Source organism: Patagioenas fasciata, chromosome 3 (assembly GCF_037038585.1).
Source record: "Patagioenas fasciata isolate bPatFas1 chromosome 3, bPatFas1.hap1, whole genome shotgun sequence".
Lineage (NCBI taxonomy): Eukaryota > Metazoa > Chordata > Aves > Columbiformes > Columbidae > Patagioenas > Patagioenas fasciata.
In genome coordinates this window covers 48,667,319-48,691,019 of record NC_092522.1, presented here as the reverse complement: position 1 = coordinate 48,691,019, position 23,701 = coordinate 48,667,319, and the positions used below count along the sequence as shown (strand labels likewise).

Below are 23,701 nucleotides of genomic sequence, written 5' to 3'. Positions count from 1 at the left end.
AATGGGCAAATTTGCTTTTGATGTTTTGCTGCTTTTCATCTTGATTCCTTATATCTTTGCTAACCAGCATCCTACTGTTTTCAGATAGACTTCTTTGCGTCTGAACACAGATTTGTAAGGTATATTCCTAAACAAAACTATTTTTTTTTTTTCTTTTTTTTTTAAAGTCTGCGAAAGAAACCCTGCTGGGCCAGAGGCACAGGCGCTGGCAGTCAGACTGGTCAGGGGAGGATGGCACATTCCCTGGGAGCAAAGGAGGAGACTGGCTTTGTGAATGCTCATCATCCTTGTTAGCTAAAAAATAACCTTTCCTTAGTGGCTTAATAAGCTACTGTAATGAATAACAGTAACTGTTATTAAGGTAAAATAATTAGGAAAAAATTGGCAGAATTGGAGCTTGTAGAGTAGAACTGATGTAATGTAGAAGCATTGCTATTAGTTTAGAGGATGTTACACTATTTGCCTCTCCCAGTTGCTCATTTAGTTTTGTCGAACTATGCCATATGATAGTTCTGAAGATTAATGTGGTTCATTTACCTACAGAATACATGTGACACAGATACAAGTGGAGACTCTGTAACACACTTATCTAATGTTCCAGAAGAATCAGCTTCAAGTCAGAGGAACTGCCTTTTGGCCTCTGATCCTTGCATGTGGTCTATTAATAAAGAGCATCAGCGAGCTCCATTCTGACAGTCGTGCTTACGAAGTGGACAGTGTTCACTAGAAACTGATTAAACCTCCCAGCTTATTTTGCATAATTGCCAAACAGCTGTCTAGTGGTAATGACTTTAAGTTACTACCAGCATGGGATATATTCATGCAGTTTTCCTGGAGCTGAAAGAGACCCCATCTAATTGCAATTCACTGAGCCATTCAGTACCCCTAAAGAGAGAGCGCTGCTTCAAAAGAAGTCATTAAAAACTTTCAGATTTATTTTAGAGATGTGAGACTGAAATGGCCTTTGGGTTCTCTAGGTACGTTTATTCACCTCTGACAGGTTTGGATTTTTTAAAACATTTTAAGTGAATTAGTAGGCAAGTTGCTTAGGGGATACTGAAACAAAGTGAAATATCTGAGAACTGAAAAATTATAGTAGGTGCAGAAGTGATGAGATATATGTGTTTTTAAATTAATAGAAAGACTCTAAAGTCTTTAGATAGTAACAGTTACTGCTTGAAGGATAGTTCTGTTGACTCAAGAAAAAGATATGACCCATTTATGGCTAACAGATGCTCGCAGCTAAAACAAGAGGATATTATCCATTTAAAAGGATTTACAGTTAGTGTCATATCTGAATTATTATAATTTAATTGTACAAACAGATAAGCCATTACAGCTGTAAGGCTTTTGCTCTTAAAAAGTGAAGTGATAGCTATGCTTCTGTTAATAAGCATGGTATATACACTTATTTTTGAGGGGGAGGTGTGGAAAAAGTCAAGGAGAGCAGGAAAACTTTCTTCTGGAGATTTCGTTTCACATTTCATCTCTTCACAACTGGCCTGTGCTTCTCTTGATTATTGCTTTACTCTTGGTTCCAATGAGTGCAATGTTTTCTCAAGTGTCAGCTACAATTTTAAGCAAGTGTTTGGTGTCTACCTTCAGAACAAGTGGTTTGCCGTAGCTTGGTGAGGATTTTTTGTTTGTTCATTTTGCTTTCCTTCACAAATGTGGAGTAAGAACCAACATCTTTTTTGTAAGTGGGAGTTGTATGAATTGTATATGCTCTATAAAGTCCTTCTGAGGTGGGTAGTGTACAGTAAATGTAAAGTACAGAAACAGTTGAACTTCCTTTCTTTTTTTTTCTGTCTCTCACCATGTTATTAATACTAGTACTGATTTGTTGCTGAAGGAAATTCCAGGTAAAAAGATAAAAAAGAGAGAGAAAGTCAGAAACCTGATGCCCCATCAGCTGTGTGGTGAAATAAGTACAGTATTGAGCTGGTATAGCCTTGTTTGTTGCCTTTGCCTTTGCCTTTTGCCTTTTTTTTTTTTTTTTTTTTTCAGTTAAGATGTACAGCATGGTATATTTTGTAGAAAAATTGCTGTATATTCTGTGTTATGGCATCTAAAACTCCAAACATTGACTTATTTACGCTCCGCTCTAGGCATCACTAATAATGCTGAAATCATACAGAATTTGTTAGATGGCCTTTCTTCTTCTATGTGCAGCCTCAGTATCTAGTAGTGAAACTTCTTCACTCATGCAGGTAGCTAATGCTAATACCATTCCCTATTACAATAGAATGTGTGGCAAAGCCTGGAAATTTTGATGCATATTCGGTATTTCTGTAGAGACATAATTTTTTATTAAGCTTCTTTACCTGGCTGTAGGATGTTATGTCATGTCTGTAAAGCAAGAACATTTGCAGCCCCATTTAAGTTACCTTATACTTTTACATAACTGAATTATATGTATCATGGCTGTCTGCCTCAATCTAGGTTTGCACAAGTCAGAAACTCTGCAGTACTTTAAGGAGGAAAGTGAGTGATATCGAGACGCAACTACCAGCTCTACTTGAAGCCAAAATGCTGGCTGTTTCAGGTAAGTTTGAAGTGATGAGAAGGACTGACATTGACAAGTGGTCTGTCAGAGCACTCGTTGACCCTGTCACGGCTGAAACTTCCTAGGAAAAGTCACTGATGTGCATTTGTGTTGATCCCTTGAAGTCACGGCAAGTTCAGCAGAACAGGGCTGTGTTGTATCTTGTGTAAGGTCCTTCAGGCCCCACTCCATAGTTGGGAACTACTGACAAGTGGATGCTGTGTGGTAGGCAGTAAACATGAAAGGAATACTATGTTTTTCCATAGGTGAAGTTGGTAAATAAGTGTCAGTAGCTCTTCCTGGACCTTACAAGTTATATGTCTAGAGCTCTATAGCTAAGAGCATAAATTTATAACAAAGGTATAACAATTAGAAGTGTGGCTTTAAATGACACTCTCAAATGGACTACAATAATTGGCAGCTTCTGCTGTTCAGATCGTTAAACAACTAATGTTGATGGCAAAAGAGCAATTTGGTCCTTGGAGCACTCGTGCATGTTATTTACAACCAGTAAAACACTGAAATGTGATTAGAGTCTGATACATAACAGCTTTACATGCCACTTAGTTGGGATTACTGCACTGCTCACTAAGAAAAAAGGTAAAGCACAGTTCTGCCTCTTAAGTTTGAAGAGGTGGGTTTTCTAATTCAGCAGATTATTTGCAGATGTGTAATTAGGTGTCTCCTTGCTGGACACCTGTATCAGAGAAGAAGCTGAATAGGAGGGAGTGTGGACTTGGATGCAAGGAATTTTCCAGTGTTACACCAAGAAAAGAAAGGCTAGAGAGTTTTTAATACATCAAGGTGACATGTTGTAGCTATCCGTTGGTGATTTACCTTCTCAATTAGATACAAGAATCTGGTACCAGAACACATGAATTATTTTAAAATGAAACCTCACGCCATGTCACATGGTTTGCTTGCCAGAAATGGAATACATCAAGCTCGAGCAAAATCCTAAAGGAAATTACGGATCAAATCTTGTATTGCTGCTGAGCACGCTCAATTTCCTTACTTCTCATAACACCTTTTCGAAATGGAAACCCTCTCTGTTTCTTTGTGTCCACCTGCAAGAGGTGAGCTGAGCAATCACCCGTCTCTGCCCGTGGGCTGTTTGAATGTAAGTAATTTTCTCACTTTCAGAAACGGGGTCAAAGTTTTCCCCAACCATTTTATGACTTTCTTGGGAACAAAATAGCCCATAAACTGGATGTGCAACTGTTTCACACTGCCAGCAGGAAGCAGTTGGCCAGAAAAGATGTAACTCAGTCTGACACTTTGAGAGAGTAAATGACAACTTGAGGACTATTTCCAGAACATTCAGAACAATATTTTATACTTGTTAGCTCTTAAAAAGAAGTTCCTTGTTTCAGGAATGAATTCAAAAGACAACTTAATGCTGATGTTTCTATAAACTGTTTTCACGGTACTGTGACTATGATTGCTTTTCTATACTTTTTAAGTAACAGTGCTGTTTCTTAGTACAGATAAGCATTATTTTCTTTTTTTTATTCTTACTCTGAAAAACTTGTACTTCAGGGAATTTTAATGATTCTGAATGGTACAATCCTACATTGTTACTAAGGCAAATTCTGGAGGAAACTGGTTGAAATTCAAGGACAAAAGGTAATTTAGTGACAGTGGATACTGTAATTTCTTTATGTCATTGTAAGAAAAGGATGCATTTAGATGATGTGATGGCACTCATCTATGTTAAATGCAAAGTAGTATCAGAGGATACAGGGGAAATTTAATAATAAAAAAATAGCTCTCTAAAGACCTGAAAGTAAAGAAAAAAAGAAAAAAAAAAGAGAAAATGGAAATATTTTTAGTTTTGGAGCATGAAGAGATAAAATCAGAAAAGCTAGGATGCAGAATGAATTGCACCTAGCAGAGAAACAAGTCAGGAAGAAAAGACTTGGTATATGCCGAAGAGAAAGGAGGTGATAAAAATAGCTTTGTATTTTACTTAACAGTGTGGAAACAGTGAGCAGTGGATAATATAGAGAAGGCTGAAGCATTCGGTGTCTGTATATTCCTGTGTTAGGCATAAATTAATGATACCTCTTAAATAAGGCTTAATTAAAAAGTGGGTCTTAACCTTTTAAATACTGGTTAAAATTTAAGCAAGATACTGTATTCTTGTAATCCCTGAACTGTCAGGCAGCTAACAGTATGTTAGTCAACAGCCTGGATATATGAAATCATTAGTAGGTGAGAGAATCTTCAATTTGGTAATATAAAATTATTTAAGGACAACCTCAGAATAGCATGAAGTTCAGAGGAAATGATAGTGTATATAGAAATATGCAGGTAGAATAAAGTTTGGTGGTCATAGTTGGAGGTTTTAATTTAGTCTGGAAGCAGCACGCAGGGATAAATATCTGTTATTTCTGCTTTTTATTTTTCCATAGCAGTTAGATCATTCATTCAAACAATTTCCTCATACAGCTGTACTGATGGATACCAAGAACAACTGTTTTTGTCTAAACAGATGTTGCATCATTTTGGTTTAATGTAGCATTTTCCTTGAGGAAACAGACAGAGTTAAGTGATTTTGGAACAACGTCATAGCAAAAAGGTAACTGAATGCAGTTGCACACATCTGGATTCATGCATCCCGAAAGTTAAGTTAGATGAGTTTAAGAATATAGTTATTGAGTGATGCATTAGTTTCAGAGCTCACATGTGATGACTTAATAATGTGATGACTTGGAAAGCATCATACATACCTCAGCCTTTAGTGGCTACCTTGACAGCTTCAGACAGCATTAATCTTTTATGCGAACTGTACTTTCTATTTCAAACACATTGTGTTTGCATCATAAATTGGAAGAATATAGCTGGTCTTTTTTTTTGAGAGGACAATGCCACAGTAAATGCATTGTAAGCAAAGCAATTCTATTAGTCCTGTCAACACAATACCTTGGATTTTAAGATTGTATAATAAACAATACTGTAAAGGCATAAGAGGTGATCCTGTATGTGTAAATGTCTCTCCTCACTATTACTTCTTCCTTGGAAGAGGTGTAAAATTAAATTTGGAGCAGAAAGAAGGAAGGTTTGAGAATCTTTGGATTGTTGAAGTTCATAGAATAAATACAATAGATTAATTAAATCCAAGTGAGATTTCACATGGAAAAAAAAAAAAAAAAGAGAAGCCTGTACTTAAATGTGCAAGAGGTATTTCTGTCAACAGTTACAATTGAGATCCTTTATATCAACAGCTCCCTTCCTTCTGATTGACATTTGCTTGTTGTGATAAATAACTTGCAGTTAATACTCCTGAGATGCTAGTCTAGAATTTTTCTCCAAACGTAATTAGTAGAGTCTTATTATATTGTTCACGGTTTTTAAGTCAGTAGCTTTACCTAATTGTAGCTAACAACTTCTCCTGATTGCATGAGATGTTACTGTTGACATACACATTTGTAAATACTTATCAATGAAATCTTATGGTTTAGCATCTACTAGATTTTTATTAAAACAAAACGCCTTAATGTCAGTGCTCAGAAACCTACATGGGAGTATTATAACAGTTGCTTCTTACAGTAGCTCTTAACATGTTTATACATTTTTTTTCATCAGTTATGGGAAGAACGTGGCAGTACATGATACTCTGGTCTCTCTCTTAGCATCGTATGTCTATTCAGCATGAAATTTTTTGGGGCAGTAAATTGAAAATGAAATAGTCCTAAGCCAGTAAGAAAATTCAAATAGGGACAATATGTAAACAAGTGTGAATGTGACTTTAGAAATGTTATTAAAATTTATTTTCCTACTTTAGGCTGTTTTGCATGAGAGCAAGTCATATGTGAGAAAAGGTGTGTTTCTCGTTTTTCCTTAGTAAGAAAATAATTTGAGAATAGGAGGGAGGATGTAAACTAAAATGAATTTTTAGCCATCATTTTGTCTGTCTCTTGAATGAAAGAAGTTGGTTGATATATTTTACAGTGTCTTAATATACTCTATATGATTTTTTTTCCTCTTGAGAATGCGTGGTAGCGTGGGACTAGAAGCCAGAAAGTGACTAGCAGGGAGCTAAGCAGACATGAATGAAAAACTGAATTCATTATGTACTTGTCTATGAGATGCATGTCATTAACTTTCCTTATGTCTTTGCAAATACAAATTAGATCCAAACACAGGAGTTGGAATGATGTGAGTTGGAAGTAGTTAAAAAAAATTAAATTCTGATCTTAAAAATGTCTACACCAGTAAGACCAGTAAGAGGTCCTGTGTTAGTGTCCTAAAATTAGCTCTATCTCTGTTTCATTAGATACCTGGAAATGGCAGCTGATTGAAAATGCTCTTGCAGAATGATTTCCAGCAGTACAATGAAAAGGGTTTTGTCCTTCTGTCAGTCTAGAATTGTAGTTTATAAATAGCATGACATAAATACTAGATAGTGTATTTTCACAACATTTGATGCTGGGACTGCTGTCTCTTTGCCTCCTCGTTGATGCTGAGTTAGGGCAAGTTCCGCAGGCTCAGAAAGCAACTGTAAACAAAAAGACTCCAGCCTTCCAGTGTTGGTGCTATGCGTTCCTGTTGGGAATGAGACTGATGGAGAAGGGTCAGAGCAGTTGGGGTGGAAGGTACCTGTGCTGTATTCTGTCATTTCATGGAGAAATTTGTATGGGCATAAAGGTCTTGACATGATGTTGAGATCTTCCCCAGACATGCTACACGGAACTTGTAATTTGCCTTTCATTGGAACGGAATGGTGCTTCTGGCTTGCTTGTTTGTTTTTAATTTTTTTAAAAAATCTTTTCTGCATCTGAGTACTGTTGTTTGGTAACAGTTGGAGAACTCGGCTGGTCTTAGAGGCAAAAACACCAGTGCCTCTTTGTGCCTTCTTATGAAGCCTTAGTTTGTGATAAATTGGATCTGATAGAGGCTTGTGTCTTGTCAGATGACATGGCTGCTTCTCCACTTTCAGATTCTTGTTTTCAGCAACAGTCTGGGTTGATGGCTCAGAGGCATAATGAGATTAATTCTTCTTCATGCCTGTATCGCAATGTCTGGTTCCAGCATATAATGCTGTGTATTGGGGTGTCTTCCCACAAAAGTCACTCTGTGAAGTAAAATTTACTACAACGTATTGCTGCAAGTGATGTGCTTTTTAGCAAGCCTATTAACTCATTTTAAAAATAATGCCAGTGAGCCCCTGCAAACCAACCTCCAAACAGTCATGCAGGCTGCAGACAGCTATGCGATGTGTCTTTTTATCTCATTTCCGAATAAGACTGCTGGATGTTACTGGCTTTCAGCGAACTTCAAGGATAATTTGTTGTAGCTGAAGCTTCAGCATGGTGTGTGACCAGACAGCAGAAAATCATTGCTTTGTTTGCAGCAGTCAGTCAGTCATGTAACAACTTACTCATCTTCTCCCCATACCTAGACCATTCCTGGAGTGGGAGAGAGGGTCAAGTAATCTCTTTGGCAGTTCTTTATCTGGGGTTTTGTGCTCAAAGGAGAAATGTTAGATGGAGAGAGCTGTGAAGGGAAGGTGCTCTTGCCCCTTGGAAAAGCTGTGCTCTGGTCTGGCAGGGACATAATAAAACCCCTGTGCAATCTGTGGAAGGGGAGAGTGATGTCCACCTTTTCACTGACTGTCCAGGGAGCCAAGGTGACAAACGTCTGAACCTCAGTGCATGCACTTTTGGTGTCTAAACCTAGACAGCATGAGTATTTCTCTTCCTGATCCTCCTCTGGTTTTCTTTCCTAGCTTTGTTGGTAAAAAATGGGGTGATGATTTCATGCATCCCTCAAGATCATGGAGATCAGGTCTGGGGTGCTTCCCTACCCTCTGCATACCCCTCCTCATCACTGGTAGCGGTAGTGAGTGGAGAAAAAGGCAGGAGGCGGGGAGATGTCAGAGAACCAGAGACTGAAAGGCATAAGGTAAATGGGAGCTATAAGGAAGGGAAAAAGTGACTATGTAGGGAAGCCAGTTGGCATATGTGTCGGTGCTGTTGGGTGACCCTTGAGCCTGGGAGTCACTTTCCAGTTGGGCATTCTTTACCACGTGGAAGGAGAATTATACATAACTTGTAACAACCATTTATTGGCCAATGCACATAGGAAATTGCTGGGACTAATGTGCTCCCAGACTGTACTTGTCATCTACAGTGCAGGCACTTGACAGCATCTGGGGGCCCAACAGTCACCCAGTAGCTATTGCTCCTTGGAACAGGTTGTGCTCTCAGTATAGCTGAATTGCCATCTTCTAAGCCTCTGCCTTTTTCTTCAGTGGTTTTTTTTTTTCCTTGTCTCAATGATAATTTTCACTTGAGCCTTTGAGCTTTTATTACTGATTTAAATTGTTGTTACTGTTCGGGGGTTTTTTGCCCTTATTTCACCTACCCCCCCCCCCCCTTTTTTTTTTTTTTTTTTGATTCCTGGGTTGCTCTGTGATGACTGATTCAATCTGGGTACAAGAGACTTTCTGTGGCAGAGAATTCCTTTCAGGATCACATCAGTCATTCACTTGCATTATGCTTCATAAAAGTGTTGGCACCTGTTATTGCTTAAAAGCAATAATTGCGATTCAAATATGCTGAAATTCTGTAAAATGTTTCAGGAGATGGTAGACTGTCCCTCATTTGCTATTTGTTTTTTTCAGAGATGCAAACACACTGGCAGTCCTTCCAAAATTTTACATTTCTGTCATTTTTAGCTTTTTGTGAGCAGCTGAATGATATTTATTCTCTTCAATTTATTTTCTGGTGTTGCGATCAGTTTGTATTCTAATTTATTGCAGAGTGGAGGATTTTCAGCCTTGAATTCCAGTGCCATTGATAAATACCATGGTGGCAAATGCTCTAAGCTAAAATGTAAATTTTCACTTTCTTATGTATTATTAAAGGTAGTGTTAGTCTGTGAAGAATTAACTTATAGATAATGATAAATGATGACCTGTCTGTTTTTTCCTGCATTCAAGCTAATGTGCAAGCCAAGTATGTATGCTTTACTGTTAGGCAAAAATTGCCCTTTGGCTTGTACTACAATGAACATAGTTTCAGTAAGTGTGAGATGTACCTCTCTGCTTCAAGTATGGATAATGAAAACTATAAGGATGTGTGATTTCTAGCATAAATATGAGAAAAAGTGGGAGTAAAAAAGTTGTGAGCCATTAGCTTTGTCTTATATTTTGAAGGGGAAATATTTAACAAAGCTTAAATAACAACACATTTTTTGTTTTTTACAAAATGGGATGGATTTCAAACCATATTTGTAGGCATTTGTTGCTGCCAAATGGTATCAAAATACTGCTTTGTTAACCCTTTCCCCCTCTCTCAGCCCACACCTTCCCACTAAGGCAAGGCAATAGGAGGGCAAAGAGAGAGAGAGGACTTGCAAGTTGGAAAAAGTTAAAAATGTTTTACTAATGCTACTAATAAAATAGAGAAAATAATACAAAATATACAAAACCAATCTTGAATTCCCCAGCAAAGCTCAGCACTGCTCCAGTAACTGCAGGGCAGGCACCTGGAAGTCCTGCGTTGGACTCTGCAGCAAACTAGAACTGGATTCAAGGATGCAGGGTCTGTCCCTCGGCCTCAAGTCTCGGGGACAGCACACACGGTCCTTCCCAGATGCCGTCCATAGTTGAAGAGAGAGTGAGACCCTCGTGATCTCCCCCTTTTATATGAAGTATCACATGGATGGGATGGAATACTTAGTTGGTCAGGTTTAGTCACCTGTTCAGTTTGCTCCTTCTTGCTCACAGGATGTGCATTTTATCAGTGACCTTGCATTCCATTACTATGTCTACCAAAACATGTATCCAACTTCAGAAAAGTGCAGTTACTAAGAAGAACTTAGCTGAAAGAAAAAATCACTAAAAGTGAAACTGGTCTTGTTTTTAACAAAACCAGGATAGGCTACTAAATGGGTAACAATATGCCCAATATAGTAAAATCTGACCATGAGCTGTTATAATGGAGATGAGTTTGTGGAATGTAACTTATGTACATAGCAAATACGCTTGATATGCAGAGCACTATTTAGCTGTAGTGTTTAGCCATACAAGTAAAATTTTGGGAAGAGAGGAGAATAAGGTAAATATACTATTTATGTTTATGATGAATAAAAGCAATTATATAACTGCTTTGTACCTCGGGATAATTTTTAATTTGATTTTTCAATTTGGGTTGTTTTGTTTAATTTGGCTGGTACTTTTTGCCTTCATATCAAGCTGTTGGAGCTTACCTAACGTCACTATCTGTAGGGAGCAGGTTATGAAGCATGCACACAAGCAGAGAGCCCCAGAGGGCAAGATTAGGGAGGAAGTTTAAACTGTGTGGTTTTTTGCTGCCTTTTGAAGTAGCAGTAAGGTTCAGCTCCTCAGAGTTAAGTACACACGCTCAGCTCCTTAGGGCAGTGTACTGCAAGCATGTTATTTAGCCTGTTCAGAGCACTGGATACTTCAAATCAGCTGGAAAGTGCAAATATGACTTTTCAGTGTTGTACAAGTATAATCAGTTTGGCCAAGTTCCTGTGAACTGTTTCAGTTTTTGTTATAAACTCAACTTTACCTCATGTGATTCTTCTTCCTCTCCCCCTGATTTTATTCAAGCACTGTTGATTCCATGTATTTATTCAAGTTGAGACAGAATAGATGTAACGTTCTAACAGAGCAATAGACTTTCTTGCCTGGATGCTTATAAACAGTTTTCTGAACTTGTGGGTTTCCCCATTTGGTGTACCACTTTGCATCATTGGGAGTCAGGGAGGAGGATGGGAGAAGTGTTATTTCACCCTTCAGACCCCTTCATAGAATCCCTGTCTCATGACTTGATTTAGACCAGGAGATCAACTTTGGTCTTAGACTATTAATTTCTTAGTTTTGTTGTCTTTGTATGGATTTTCTGAGTGAGCTTCAGTGATTTTTGAGTTTTCTGGGAAGAGATAGAACTGACGTCATGTATTAATATCTAATGTCACCCAACTAGAACTCTCCCAGCGGTATGGCTAAAGAAAACATAGCTCTGAGTGGTCGACAAAGTAACAGTTACAGTGTTTACTTAGACAAAATAATTATTTTATCCTCAAAAAGAGGAATTTTAACATTTTCAGAATATCAGCAGAATAAAATATTTTGACACGTGTCTTCAGAATGTTTCTACAGCATCCAATGTGACTTTGTCTGTTAATAAACAAAAAACCCCAGAAGGGCATGTTTTTTAATGCTGGCAGCTAGAGATTATATATTAATTTTAAAACCAACTTTCTTATGGCATTTAGAAAGTAGTTATTTTGGTTGCTGTGATTGAGGTCAGAAGCTCACTGCTGGCACTTGTGGTGCAAGAGTTTGTATATACTGTTTGTACATGAATTTTCACTGCAGACTTCCAGACATTTCTGCTGTCAGGGGAAGCTGCATCAGGCAGTTTTGCCTTTTGGGCATGTATCTGATGCCATTTCTTCATAGCCTCCATTTGATATAAACTTCACTTCTGGGACTTAAGATCCGTTCAATATATATAAAACTTTCATGTGTGATATCATAGCTTTTTCCTTGCTGTCTTGTGAAATGTAAGAGCAGGCTCCAGATTCTAATAAAGAATCTCTTGCCTTCATGTTTTATTAAGGCTCTTGTGTGTTGGTGCTTGGGATGAGTTCAGCTGAAGTAAAAGTGCACTGTTTAATCTAAGTCTTGTTGCCTTAGAAGCATCTGAATGTCTACCATTTTCCCAGTGATTTAATCTTGCTTATCTTGTTGCTGTTTTTTACCCTTTGGGAAATGTGTGACAGATGAAGAAAATAAAATTTTTGCTGTTGTTTCCAATAAATTCACTGGTAAGCTGTAAGATCCTACTATTTGTAAAGCATATTAATGGTTATTTAATTGTATAATTCTTTGTAAGAGGGAACTGGCAAACAGCGTATTAGCTGAGGATTAGAAATAGGGGAGTTGTCTCTTTTTAAGAGTTCAAAAAAAGTCAGCTTTAAGTAAGGAAAAGGGGTTGACTGAAGCTACCATAGCCTTGGGGCTAAATTAAAAACAAACAAACAAAACAAAACAAAATTAAAAAAAAGCCCCCCAAAAACACAAGGCTACCCAACTTAGCAATGTTCAGTCTTTAAACCTGATTTATTTGATACAGGAAGTGCAGTCTCCTGTAGGCAGACACCTGTCCTCAACCAGCCCCTGGGGTGTGCAGCAGAACTTTTCCTCCAGAAGGGTGGTGATGATTCTGTGTGGGAAGTGCTCCTGTTTGCTCTTACACTCCCATGGATGGAGCTGCTCCCAGCATCCAGTGGGGCTTTGCTGTGTGACAACGAGTGTAAATACTTGTGGCCCGTTCTTGCTCCCCTGTCCTGAAGGAACTGAGCAACAACCAAACCAGTCCTGTTCAAGACTTTGTGACCAACGCTTTTGAGACACCAGATAAAAAAGGATGCAATGCCACAACTTAGGAAACTCTGTGGATTTGATGTTTTGTATTATGTCTTAATGTTCTAAAATAAACTTTTAAATTGACCTGTTGCGTATAAGCAACAGTTTATTATATTTCTGAAGCAAAAGCCAGAGGACACCTTTATATCTGAGTAATGCTGGTGGTATTAAAATTTATTTCAGGAGTCTAAAGTCATTGCACATACTTCAGAAGCTGACGAGACATATGTGTGACTGAATGAACTTTACATTAATATTTCCTTCAAACCTACATTTTCTGAGTGCCTTTACTTACTAGATGAGTTTAATTATTAGATCATACCACCAAATTTTTGCTAAATTAGGATGATGATAGAGTTTAAATCTTGCGCTAGAGATCTTGTGACTTGTATTGAGCAAATTGACATGGAAATTATTTGTAAGTATCTTTTAGATTGATGGTGGGGGGTTTGTAGTGTTGTGTGTGTGTGGTGTGTTTTTTTCTTTTTCCCACCCCATCCAAGTAGCTGAATCATTGAAAAGACGCAGGTACAGCAGTATAAATGTAGCATTATAATTGTTATTCTACTGCTATTTAAAAATAATTTCATAGCTGAGCATTTGTCATCATCTCTTTATACTTAAGACTTCTTTGTGCAGTAAGGGAGTGTTCTCCAGCTTCTTAAAAAGGGGTTTGCAGAAAGGTTAAATGGGCAAATGTTACTAGGCTACACTGTAAACTGCTTGGGAATTAACTTTTGACTCTGGATCTCTGTCCAAAGGGGCCAAACATTTTTAAAAACTCCAGAGCAGTGTGGGCCAGTGATGCTGAGGTATTCTCTCTGTCCCTGAGATTTCATACGTCAGGGAGAGCCAGAAGTGGAAAGTTGTGACTTCTAAATACATTTTCTCAGAAGAACATTGCCTAATAGTCTTTGTATGGGGTGCATGCCATTTAAGAAATGCAACGTGTCATTTATAAACTACCTTCTGGTGCTTGTTATGAACAACAGCATAGTGTTGCTTTGTTCAAGCAGGAAATACTTGAGGATCTAGCAGATTGATAGCATCTATTTCAAGAGACTGTGAGTTGAGGTGTCCTCCAAAACAAGGAAATGGTCTGACAGTTCACACAGCAACGATCAATGAATTACAGTAATGACATTTTCTGAAGTGTGGACCCTTAGAAACAGGTTTTCTCCAAAAATGTGAATTGTATCAATAATGTAACAAGACTGTTTCTGTGTGTATAAGGTTAAATCTGCTACAATTATGATTCTTTTTATAGTATATTAATGAAATGAATGCTTGCAAAGCATTTTTTTCATCCCCCTCCATATTGATCTTTCAGTTGCTGTTGGGAAGAATGGTTGCTTAATTTCCTTTGTTTGCTGTGTAACCTACTGGTGTTGCAAGTGTCTGCTTCATTGTCTCTTTTTTCTCTCTTCTCCCTGCCCCCACAAAACATGCAGGAAGTAATTTTGGTACTGCAAAGGATCTCACAGAAGAAATAAGGTCATTAACGTCAGAGAAGGAGGGGCTGGAAGGACTTCTCAAAGAACTGTTGCTCCTGAGTGTCAGAAATGTCCGAAAATTAGAGAGAATTAAAGAGGATTACACCAGACTGAAACAAGAACTTGAACAAGGAGAGGCTGCCTTTGGTAAGTAGTTCTCAGGCTGTTACAGCTTTTGCTCAGTCATGAGCTCTTAAAAGTCTACTGGCTTTGATGAACCTTCCTGCATTTCACAAAGCATACTGATTTTTCTGAGGAAGGTTTGGCCAGGACCTGGGTAAGCAACATGCTGTCGGCTCTTTCCACTGGAGGTGGGAGGGACTCAGGGGTAGATGGGGTATCCCAACAATATACAGCTTTTTGGAATCTATCTTAGCCCCATTCTCAAAAGCTTTCTTTTTCTAAGCCTGTTTTTGTAATAGCGATGATGATGCTGTGCCTGAATTCACATACAGAGAAATGTATGTAGTCTTTCATGTGGAAGCAGTAGATGTGGTTGGTTGTGACAATATGAACATGTTTAGTATATAGCTAAATATTTAGTGTATATATGTAACATATATGATGATGGGTCTGAGTGTATGAGGTGCATGGGCAGCATGTTCTGAAGGCAAGGGTTCTCTTTGTAAATATATGTTTTGAGTTGGGGTTTAAGCAGCCTGCCAAGCTCAATTCACATGTAACTATGAACAGTGTGCTTGGGTTGTAGTGTCACAGTGGAATTGGGGAAGTTCTCTGTAATTACTGGGAAAGCTACTGACAAATGGAAAAATAGCAAAGTCATTGCTAGACTTGGCTTATTCTTTCGTCCTCTTTACCCCCTCCTGAATTTAAACAGATAAGGTGGCCTTGCTGCTTGATTAAATGAAAAGGCTGAGTAACACTTAATTGACTACAAATGCACAGTTACTATAGTTACCTCTAAACAGCTAAGTATAAATCTGAGTGCTATTTTAAAGCTCTAGGGCCAGGGTGTCAAACTAATTTTCACGGGGGGCCACATCAGCCTCGTGGTTGCCTTCAAAGGGCCGAATGTAATTTTAGGACTGTATAAATGTAATTTGAGGACTGTATAAATAGTCCTAAAGTTACATTCGGCCCTTTGAAGGCAACCACAAGACTGATGTGATCTCTGGTGAAAATGAGTTTGACACCCCTGCTCTAGGGTTTGAAATGTCTTTGCTTTTTCAGGATCTTATGAACAGTAGGTTGGTTGAAGAGAGGAAAGTGCCTCTGTTTTAAGAATTTATGAAGTTTCTTCATAGGCAAGTGGAAAGGCAAGAGCTATTTTAGAAACAAAAGGTTTTGTAGGCAATGGAATACATCTAAGACAATACTTTAAAGATGAATAGAGCAATACATAAACACACACTCTACTAGATAAGAACTTTCTTACCTACTAGGTGGTTAAAAATTTTAAGAAATGATTCCTCAGAGTGGTGCACTGTTACCTAAGCCATGTGATTCAAACCCACATCGGGTAACACATCCTCATTGCTTCGATTTACAATTGAATTGAAGAGGGCTCTGACCTAATCTGTCCATTTTGTTGCTGCTTTGTTTCTAGGACAATTTAACTTCCTATAATATACATGCACTTCTCATTTGTGTTTTTCTTCAGTAGGATTTTAACCAAAACCTGTGCAAGACTGTTGCTGAAGCAACAGAATTGGTAGCAGTTCCTAGACTCTCCTTTTTCCCCTTTACATTTATCTAGCTGTAATGAGACGTCTTCTTGGTTTGACCTCTCCTGTCCTACAATTTATGACAGTAAATTGCAAAACACTGAGTGTTTACTGTGTGGATTCTTCTTTTAATTTAGTGTAATTCTGTAGGCATAAGGAGAAATTTATCCATGTGTAAAATAAAACTCTGTCAAGCACGCACCAGTCAGAGATACACAAAATGGAATCTGAGATTTTTCTCTTTTCATCATCCCTACTCCCCTTGTATGTGATCTGCACCATTTTCTCCTTTAACAAATAGAAACTCACTTAGGTTTGAGAACGCTAGCATGAGTTTAGTACCAATGCATTTAACTGAATATAAGCCTTCTGATATGCTCTGGAAAATAGCATATAGATTGTGCCTTGAAAATGGCATCCACTTTTAGGAACCAGTTGTTATTTTGTACCGTACTCTTATGTTTGGAGAATAAAGCATAAACAATTGGAATTTGATTTTGTTACTGTTTGGTTTTGCTGTTGTTTAAAAGAACTGGAGGTAATCGTATTGACTTTGTCTGCACTGTGAAAGGTGTGATTTGAGTTGGGGTAGCCAAGCTGACTTACTGCCTGGCCTCAGGTTTTGTGGTTCATTTACACTAGTAAAATCTGTGTTCCTGGTGAGAAGGGCAGTTTTACCTTTTCCTTTTGTTCCTGCCCCATCCCAAATGCCATCTCAGTGCTGACCAGAAGCTTGATGTGAGCTGAGCATTAGTGTACCCATGAGACCCACCAGTGTGCGGTGGGAGCACCAGCATCAGCATGAGGGATGCCACAGGGGTGGGGGGCCTGTGATGGAGGTTGTGTTGACCCATTTGTTTTGTGACAATGTAATTTTTTTTTGGAGAGTATAGTCTGGCAGGAAAATGATTCCTCAGATGCTTCTGTTCCTTGTACTGGTAGTGTAGCATGGGCTGAGCTGCTCTGTGCCATGGGTAAAATCAGCGTGAGTGGTTGGTACCATGGCTTGGTGCAGCTGTTCTTGGTTAGTCTGGCTTCTCCCTCTGTAGCTGTGAGCCAGGGAGAGAAATCCTTTCTCCATCTAACTCTACTAGCTGAAGATGTTACTGTCTTCTGGCCTTGTTACTAGCTGTCTGCCCAGTGTTCATTAGGGAGCCCTTCAGGCCAAATTAGCCATGCTAATTTAAACAGCAAAAATAATAGGGGTTAGACTGGCTGATCTGTGTCCTGGCATGTGGTTGGGATGTACCTGTGATTCAGTTGTGTTATACTTTGGCTCAACTCTTCATGAAATAGGTATCTGTCTGTAAACTAAATATAGGTTATTGAAAGTAATGCAGAGGAAATAGTCTTCTCATTTTTGAAGGCTTATGCTAGTCTAAATAAGTCAATGGTTTAAATGTCTTTCACTGTAGAAAGGAGCTGCTTAATTTTTCTTCAGGAAAGGTAATCAGATTGACTGGTGCTGTTGTCTCATCTAATTCTTGCTTTTGTATTGTTTCCAGCATCTTATACTTGCCCTGCATTTTTTTAGAATATAGTACCTTGTGCACAGACATTCCTACACATTGCTATTTCTCCATCATCTGGTCCTTGAACTGTTGTAACATTTTGTGCCTGTGAACTTTTTGAAAACTTATTCTGAGGTTTTTTTTTATTAATAACTGAAGATAATACTGCTTTGTCTAGAAAACATTAAACAAAAAAAATGGAAATGCTAGAATATTTGTATGTTTGTCTTTTGTGTATAGATTGGTCACCTATTATTATTTTTTTTACTTCATTTATAATTGTTGATTTCTCACAGTAATGTAGATATAAGGAAGCAGACGTCAAGGGAAGAGACTTAATCACACAATAATCAGAGCTGGAATTTTAAATAGGACACATCATTAGCATGTTAATGAATTTTCTCACTTTGTGCCAGCTGCCCAAGTATAAAAGATATTGCAGATGTAGTGCAAAAATCAGGCTTGGCTTACTGTGCTGAGAGCTATCAATGCTCCCTATAAAGGAGATTTGGCAAAAATCCTTTCATATTTCTAGAGATTCTCAAAAATAAGTTTTTCCCGTTGGATAATGGGAGCATCAACAAGTAACGCAATGTATTACCATTTTAGGATGAATAGTACTAATTTGCCCTTTAGATGATAAGTTTCTTATGAGGGCGTCAGAACAGTTCTACAGAAGTGACCAGCAGTTATTGCCATTTTATAGATAGAAAAGCCAGAGACTCAGAGGTCATGCAATTTTACCTGAAATGGTGGTGAAACTGTTTCCCAACTCATGCTCTAGAATCAATCAGGATTGAACCTAGTCACTTGCAATAAACAGATTTGAGATCAAGTGATATATTTTGTGTGAGCTTTACATTCTTCTAGACTGCAAGTATTTCTGTAGCCGAAGACATAATGGTTCCGGGAAAATCGCTGAAGGTCTTGAGCTTTACTGTTGAGCAGACCTGCCTTATAAAGTCAGAAGGTTCTGTTACAGCAAGGCAGAGAACTACTTTGCAGCCCAAAACAACCAAACTCATGTTCCAGACAAGTGAAGCTTAATTACATGCCTGTCTGCCAAGCTGCTGGATTACACTTATAAATCCTGGCTTGGGTTGATTGGCATTTGTAACCCAAGGCTGCAAATGAAACCCACACTCTTGTCTCGGTTTCCTCATTACCAATACTGATGGGCAGGTTTTCCTGCCTCATTTGCTGAATTTCTTTCCTGGCAGCACTCAGCCATTTTCTGCCCCTATTACACTTTTGGGAGAGTGTCTCCTGGTAAATGATGTATGCACGCACAAAACTGGGGAGGACTGTATTTTGCAATCTAATTACTGGGTTGTACTTGCCAAGTCATCTTAAGTACAATTTCTACACTGAATTAATTTCTAGAGGAAATATAAAATAAAGGTTACCTGAATATCAAAATAGCTTTTTAACTCCCTTTTTAAAACTATTGTTTGGAGGCTGATGCTTTAGTTTCTACTGCTCAACTCTCATTGACATCATTGAGTTTTATTGTCTTAGAAGTTGCTTGTTAAGTCCTAAAGCTCTTATCAGATGGCTTTGTAGAGTGAAGCTTTCTGGAATTGAAGAGACATATTTATTAAATAATGGATTAAATGTAGCAGAAGGGTTTCTTAGGAAGCTGGAATTTTTTTTCACACTCAGTTTTTCTCTTCAATACACATACTCTGCATGCTTGCACAGAATATCTCATAGCTTTTTGTCCTCTGACGGAAGAGAAACCTAAGTCCATTTTTTAAAATTTGCCTTTTTAGAAAAAATATGTTTCACTTAACTACTTAAGAATAAAATATATTCAGAATGTACTTTGAAGAATAACATAAATTCCCCTAGTGTTTTTACAGTCATTGTTCAAAAAGCTACATATTTGGCCATTACAGAGGATGTAATTAATTAGTCTGAAGCTTAATATCATGTGGACAGCAGAAAAACCACTAGTGGTGCTGCTTGAAGTAATACTGGTTTTGCATACTGAAATATTTATGAAAAGCAGCTTCTGTGCTTCATATACAATTGTATGAGATGTGATATATCAAACTGTTTATGACCATTTACTGTGAAGCATTGTTTTTTATCTTTTAAAAACACATTTTTGTTTTGATAGATTCAACATTAGAAGTCTTACAACAGAAGCACATACAATGTGCTTCCCACTGGGAAAGCCTTTTTTTTAAGTTTAAATTTGAACAATAGCTGTTACACAGAAGCTTCTCTATTTATCTTCCTAATTGATTTTTGTAATGCTTCTTGAAAATGTCTAAAGATTATTAGAAACTTTATACCACATTTAATTATGTCTTAAATTATCAATATGGTATCTGCCTATGACGTGATAAAAATGATGCCATGTTTTGCTTTACTGTGTTTTTGAGGGTTTTCCTCCCCCTTTTTTTTTGGGGGGGGTAGTGGTGATTTTAACTTTTTTTCTTCGGTGCTGTTTATTTTTGCACCAAACATGTTTTCCATATTGTTTCCACAGTTCATCCTGCATCTGAGTGATTATCTGAATCTTAACTGAAAAGCTGAACCTTTTAAACAGAAGCAATCAAATAAATCATTAAAGGAGAACCACATAGCATGTAACAGATGGGCTTCCACAACGAAGAAGCTGTTCAGAGTCTCATTGTGTATCCCCTTCTAATTTGTGCGAGGTCATTACGTTCCCCATGTCACACCTATATGAAAGGCTTGTTGCCATTTAGGGGAGTGGCGAAATGGAACGGCTTATTGCTGATGTCTAACGTCATCACTACTTGAAGAGTGATCTTGTCAGATTTAGCCAGCGTTCACTCTATTTAGCTTTCAGAGAAAGTATAAAACCCTTGGAGGAGACGCAGGAATGGGGCTGGCACTGCAGCTGAACGCATCCTTTATTCTGAGCTGACGTTCAACTGATGCTCCAAAGTAGCGCTCTGCCTGCTGTCAGGCAGCTTGTGAAGCCAGAACAATGTAAGAAAAGGAAAGGAAAAAATAACAACAACAAAAAAACCACCAAGAAACCCAACCTTGCAGAGCTCCTTTTGTGCTGTCATGGCCAAATGTAGCATGAGTAATTGCGCTCTGCTCATCAGTATTCTCTCTGCTGTTTCATTTGAAAAATTGGTATTTCTGCATTTGCTTGGACTTGTACTATTATGTGTATTGTGTGCTTGTCTGCATTTCATTGATTGTGAGCCTGATTCTCATGTTCTTGGGTCATTTTTGAAGCACTTGGAATCTTTCAAGTTAAGTACACCCATATACATCTCTTGGTCTTACAATTCTCTAGTGGTAGTCACTGCATTTTGAATTGCTGTTCTGTGCCATGCTTCCACAAAATCTATATAAAATATGTAAACTCATTTTTTAATAACATCTCTGTTAAATAATATTTAATTGTAAGTAGTTGAGGGGTTTTTGTGTTATGGAATTACCTTTTTTGGTAAATATTCTCTGTAGTATTTAGTAACACATAAAGTCTAAGTTCTGGTAAGCATTTCCTATAACTAAAACATGTAATGAATTTTCATTTTAGACATCAATTCTTGTCAGGATTGAAAATATTGGAAAACAGTCTGGTTTAGCATAATTAAGTTTTCCATATGTCTTGAATCACTTGTAATTGTGTTTCTTATAATGATGATTATAAAGGTCATCTTCTCTGCTGTTGTTCATTTAAATATGTAAAATACTTTATAATTTTCACATGGAGGATAGAGGTTTAGTTTATATAAGTGCAATGGAGGTATTAAATTTAATCTGGCCATTCTGTATAATTAGATGCAAATATCTGTAATGCAGGAAATATGAAATATGTGTTCAGGCAACTTGGAACTGACACAGCAGCTTGGTTCAAAGCCCACCAATATCTGTGGGGGTCTTTTGATCAGGCCGTTTCTCTGTTGATGCTCAAAGGTGAACTTCTCTTCTGTCTCTTTCTTCTGAGATCTTATAGTATGAACTTTACTGAAATGTTTTATATACCTGTTTAATACTCCTTCTTTGTAGACAGCACTATGACCTAATTACATACAGAATAATAACTCCTGAAATGACCCGGTACTGGTTTTGCAGTCATAGAGGTGGTTACCTACCAGGTGCAAGAAACAGAGCTTGGTCTGAAGTTTTATGCAGGCTCTCTTTAGGGAAAATGGTGGTCTCATCTTTAACTAGGATAAGCAGTAAATAAATCAAGGTTTCCGAAGCTGTAGTGCACAGAAATACAGAGTGGCTCTGTTGGAATCACGGAAGTTCAATCTGATGACTAAAAGTTCTGCTGAGTAGCCTTCTGGTGCAATGAGATGTGCAACCTCAACCCTGTCACGCAACACACAGACTGCTGTATAATACATAGAAACAATCAGGCAGAAGGTTCTGGTAGTATTCCAGGCAACTTTTTCCTTCACATCTGAAATGCTATGGCCAGCTACATACACCGTGCATTAAACTTTTGGGGTGTGTGTGATATCACATTGTTCCTGATTTGCTATTTCTGCTCCAGGTTTCTGCATTACTCCACTTTTTAGTTCAACTGCTTCACCGAATTGAGCTGCATCAGGATAAATATGAAGCAACACAGATGAGTGAATTTGGAATAAATTTAAAAGTGTATACCACCAGTTTTAATCATTCTTCATTAGATTTTAACTCTGCAGCTGCATCTTCTGTGATACTAGGCTCAGACTGAGCTTTCACTATTTTTTTAAATTGCCGTAGCTAGTTTCAGAAGAAATGAGATGCTAAGATGCCAGAAAACTAGGATTAAAAAGAAAGAAAAAATGAAGTGTCTTGTGCTCATCAGACAGATAGAACATGTTCCTGTATGCAATTCTAGCTTCTTTAGCATGGCACTTAGTCCCAGTGACGACCAAGAAACACTCTTTAAGGTTTGCTGCTTCTTGAGTTTGAGCAAATAGAACTGTCATGCTACTGAACTTCATGTTATTTCATTGTGAAGCACTTTTTTTCTTGATGGTGTACAGCTACTGTTTCTAGATCTTGCATTAAGAGAATTCCAGTTATGGCAGAGAAATGAAGTTGTGTCTGACTGGAGCTGCTCAGAGGCAGGCCGAAAGGTGGAACCTGTCTGAGGGTGGTGTGATGCTCAGAAGATGACCAAGAAAACTGCTGACATACATAGTTACATTAAACAGATAGGACTGAATTACTTTTCGAAGAAAATGCTGCTTTTCCTTGTCTCACAGATGAGGTAACTGAGATACTTGGGTAATTGGTTTTGTGGTTCTGTTTGTTTTGCTATTTCGTATAGATATTGACTGTATGCATTTGCTCCAGGACCTGTTAGATGGGATTACAGCATGTATTGGATAACTTGATCCTGAAACACTAAGAGGTTGTAAGTATGCAAACAGTATTTGACCTCTTAAAACTGTGAAGTTTTATTGAAAAAGTCAGTGAACAGTTGGCCTAGCATTCACAGGTTTCTGTACTTAAAGTTATATTAATTTTAGTTTTGATTTTCAGTGCCATACAGCAGAGGTGGTTGTGTTTGTTCTTGTTGTTTTTTTAGTTTTGTTTTGGTGGGTTTTTTTGTTGTCATTTTTTTGACATTATTTGAGTTATGTTAACATGGCATGCTATTTTCAGGTCCCAAAAATGTGCAAAAGGACTCTTTAGGATGCTTTGCCTCATTTACTTTCTTTCGAGGAAGAGTGTAGGATAGGATATTTAAGGAATAGTGTCAGTTTGTTTTCAAGTAGCACTTCATTGAGACCAGTCAGGCAGTTATCTTTCCAAAGATTCAAACTCTCTGCAGAATGAAGATAAAAATAGTACATTTTACATTCATGTTTTGCATTTTAGTGGTGGGGGTTTTTTTTGTGGGGTTTGTTTGTTTGTTTTGATTTTTCTTTCTTTTTTTTTTGCTATAAGCAAAAAAATGTCGTTTTGGATCACCTGGGATCACTGATGTAAACCCAGTGTACCAGAACAGCATTGTATTGCAGCAGAACCAGAGAGTGAAGATATTGTTTAACTTTTTAGTTACAGGTATTTTTTCAGATGTATGTATTTTGATTCAAAACCTTACATTTCCGCCTAAA

The 23,701-nt window shown here is 37.8% G+C and overlaps 1 protein-coding gene across 10 annotated transcripts in view; it reads left to right on the top strand.

The window, feature by feature from the left end:
* Positions 1–23,701, top strand: part of DISC1 (DISC1 scaffold protein) — a 203,721-nt gene that overhangs the window by 86,358 nt on the left and 93,662 nt on the right. For all 10 annotated transcript variants that reach the window (XM_071806308.1, XM_071806310.1, XM_071806305.1 and 7 more), the window contains 2 exons: positions 2,443–2,545; positions 14,405–14,593. In XM_071806308.1, coding sequence (XP_071662409.1) covers positions 2,443–2,545; positions 14,405–14,593 — 292 coding nt within the window. The remainder of the gene's footprint in view (positions 1–2,442; positions 2,546–14,404; positions 14,594–23,701) is intronic.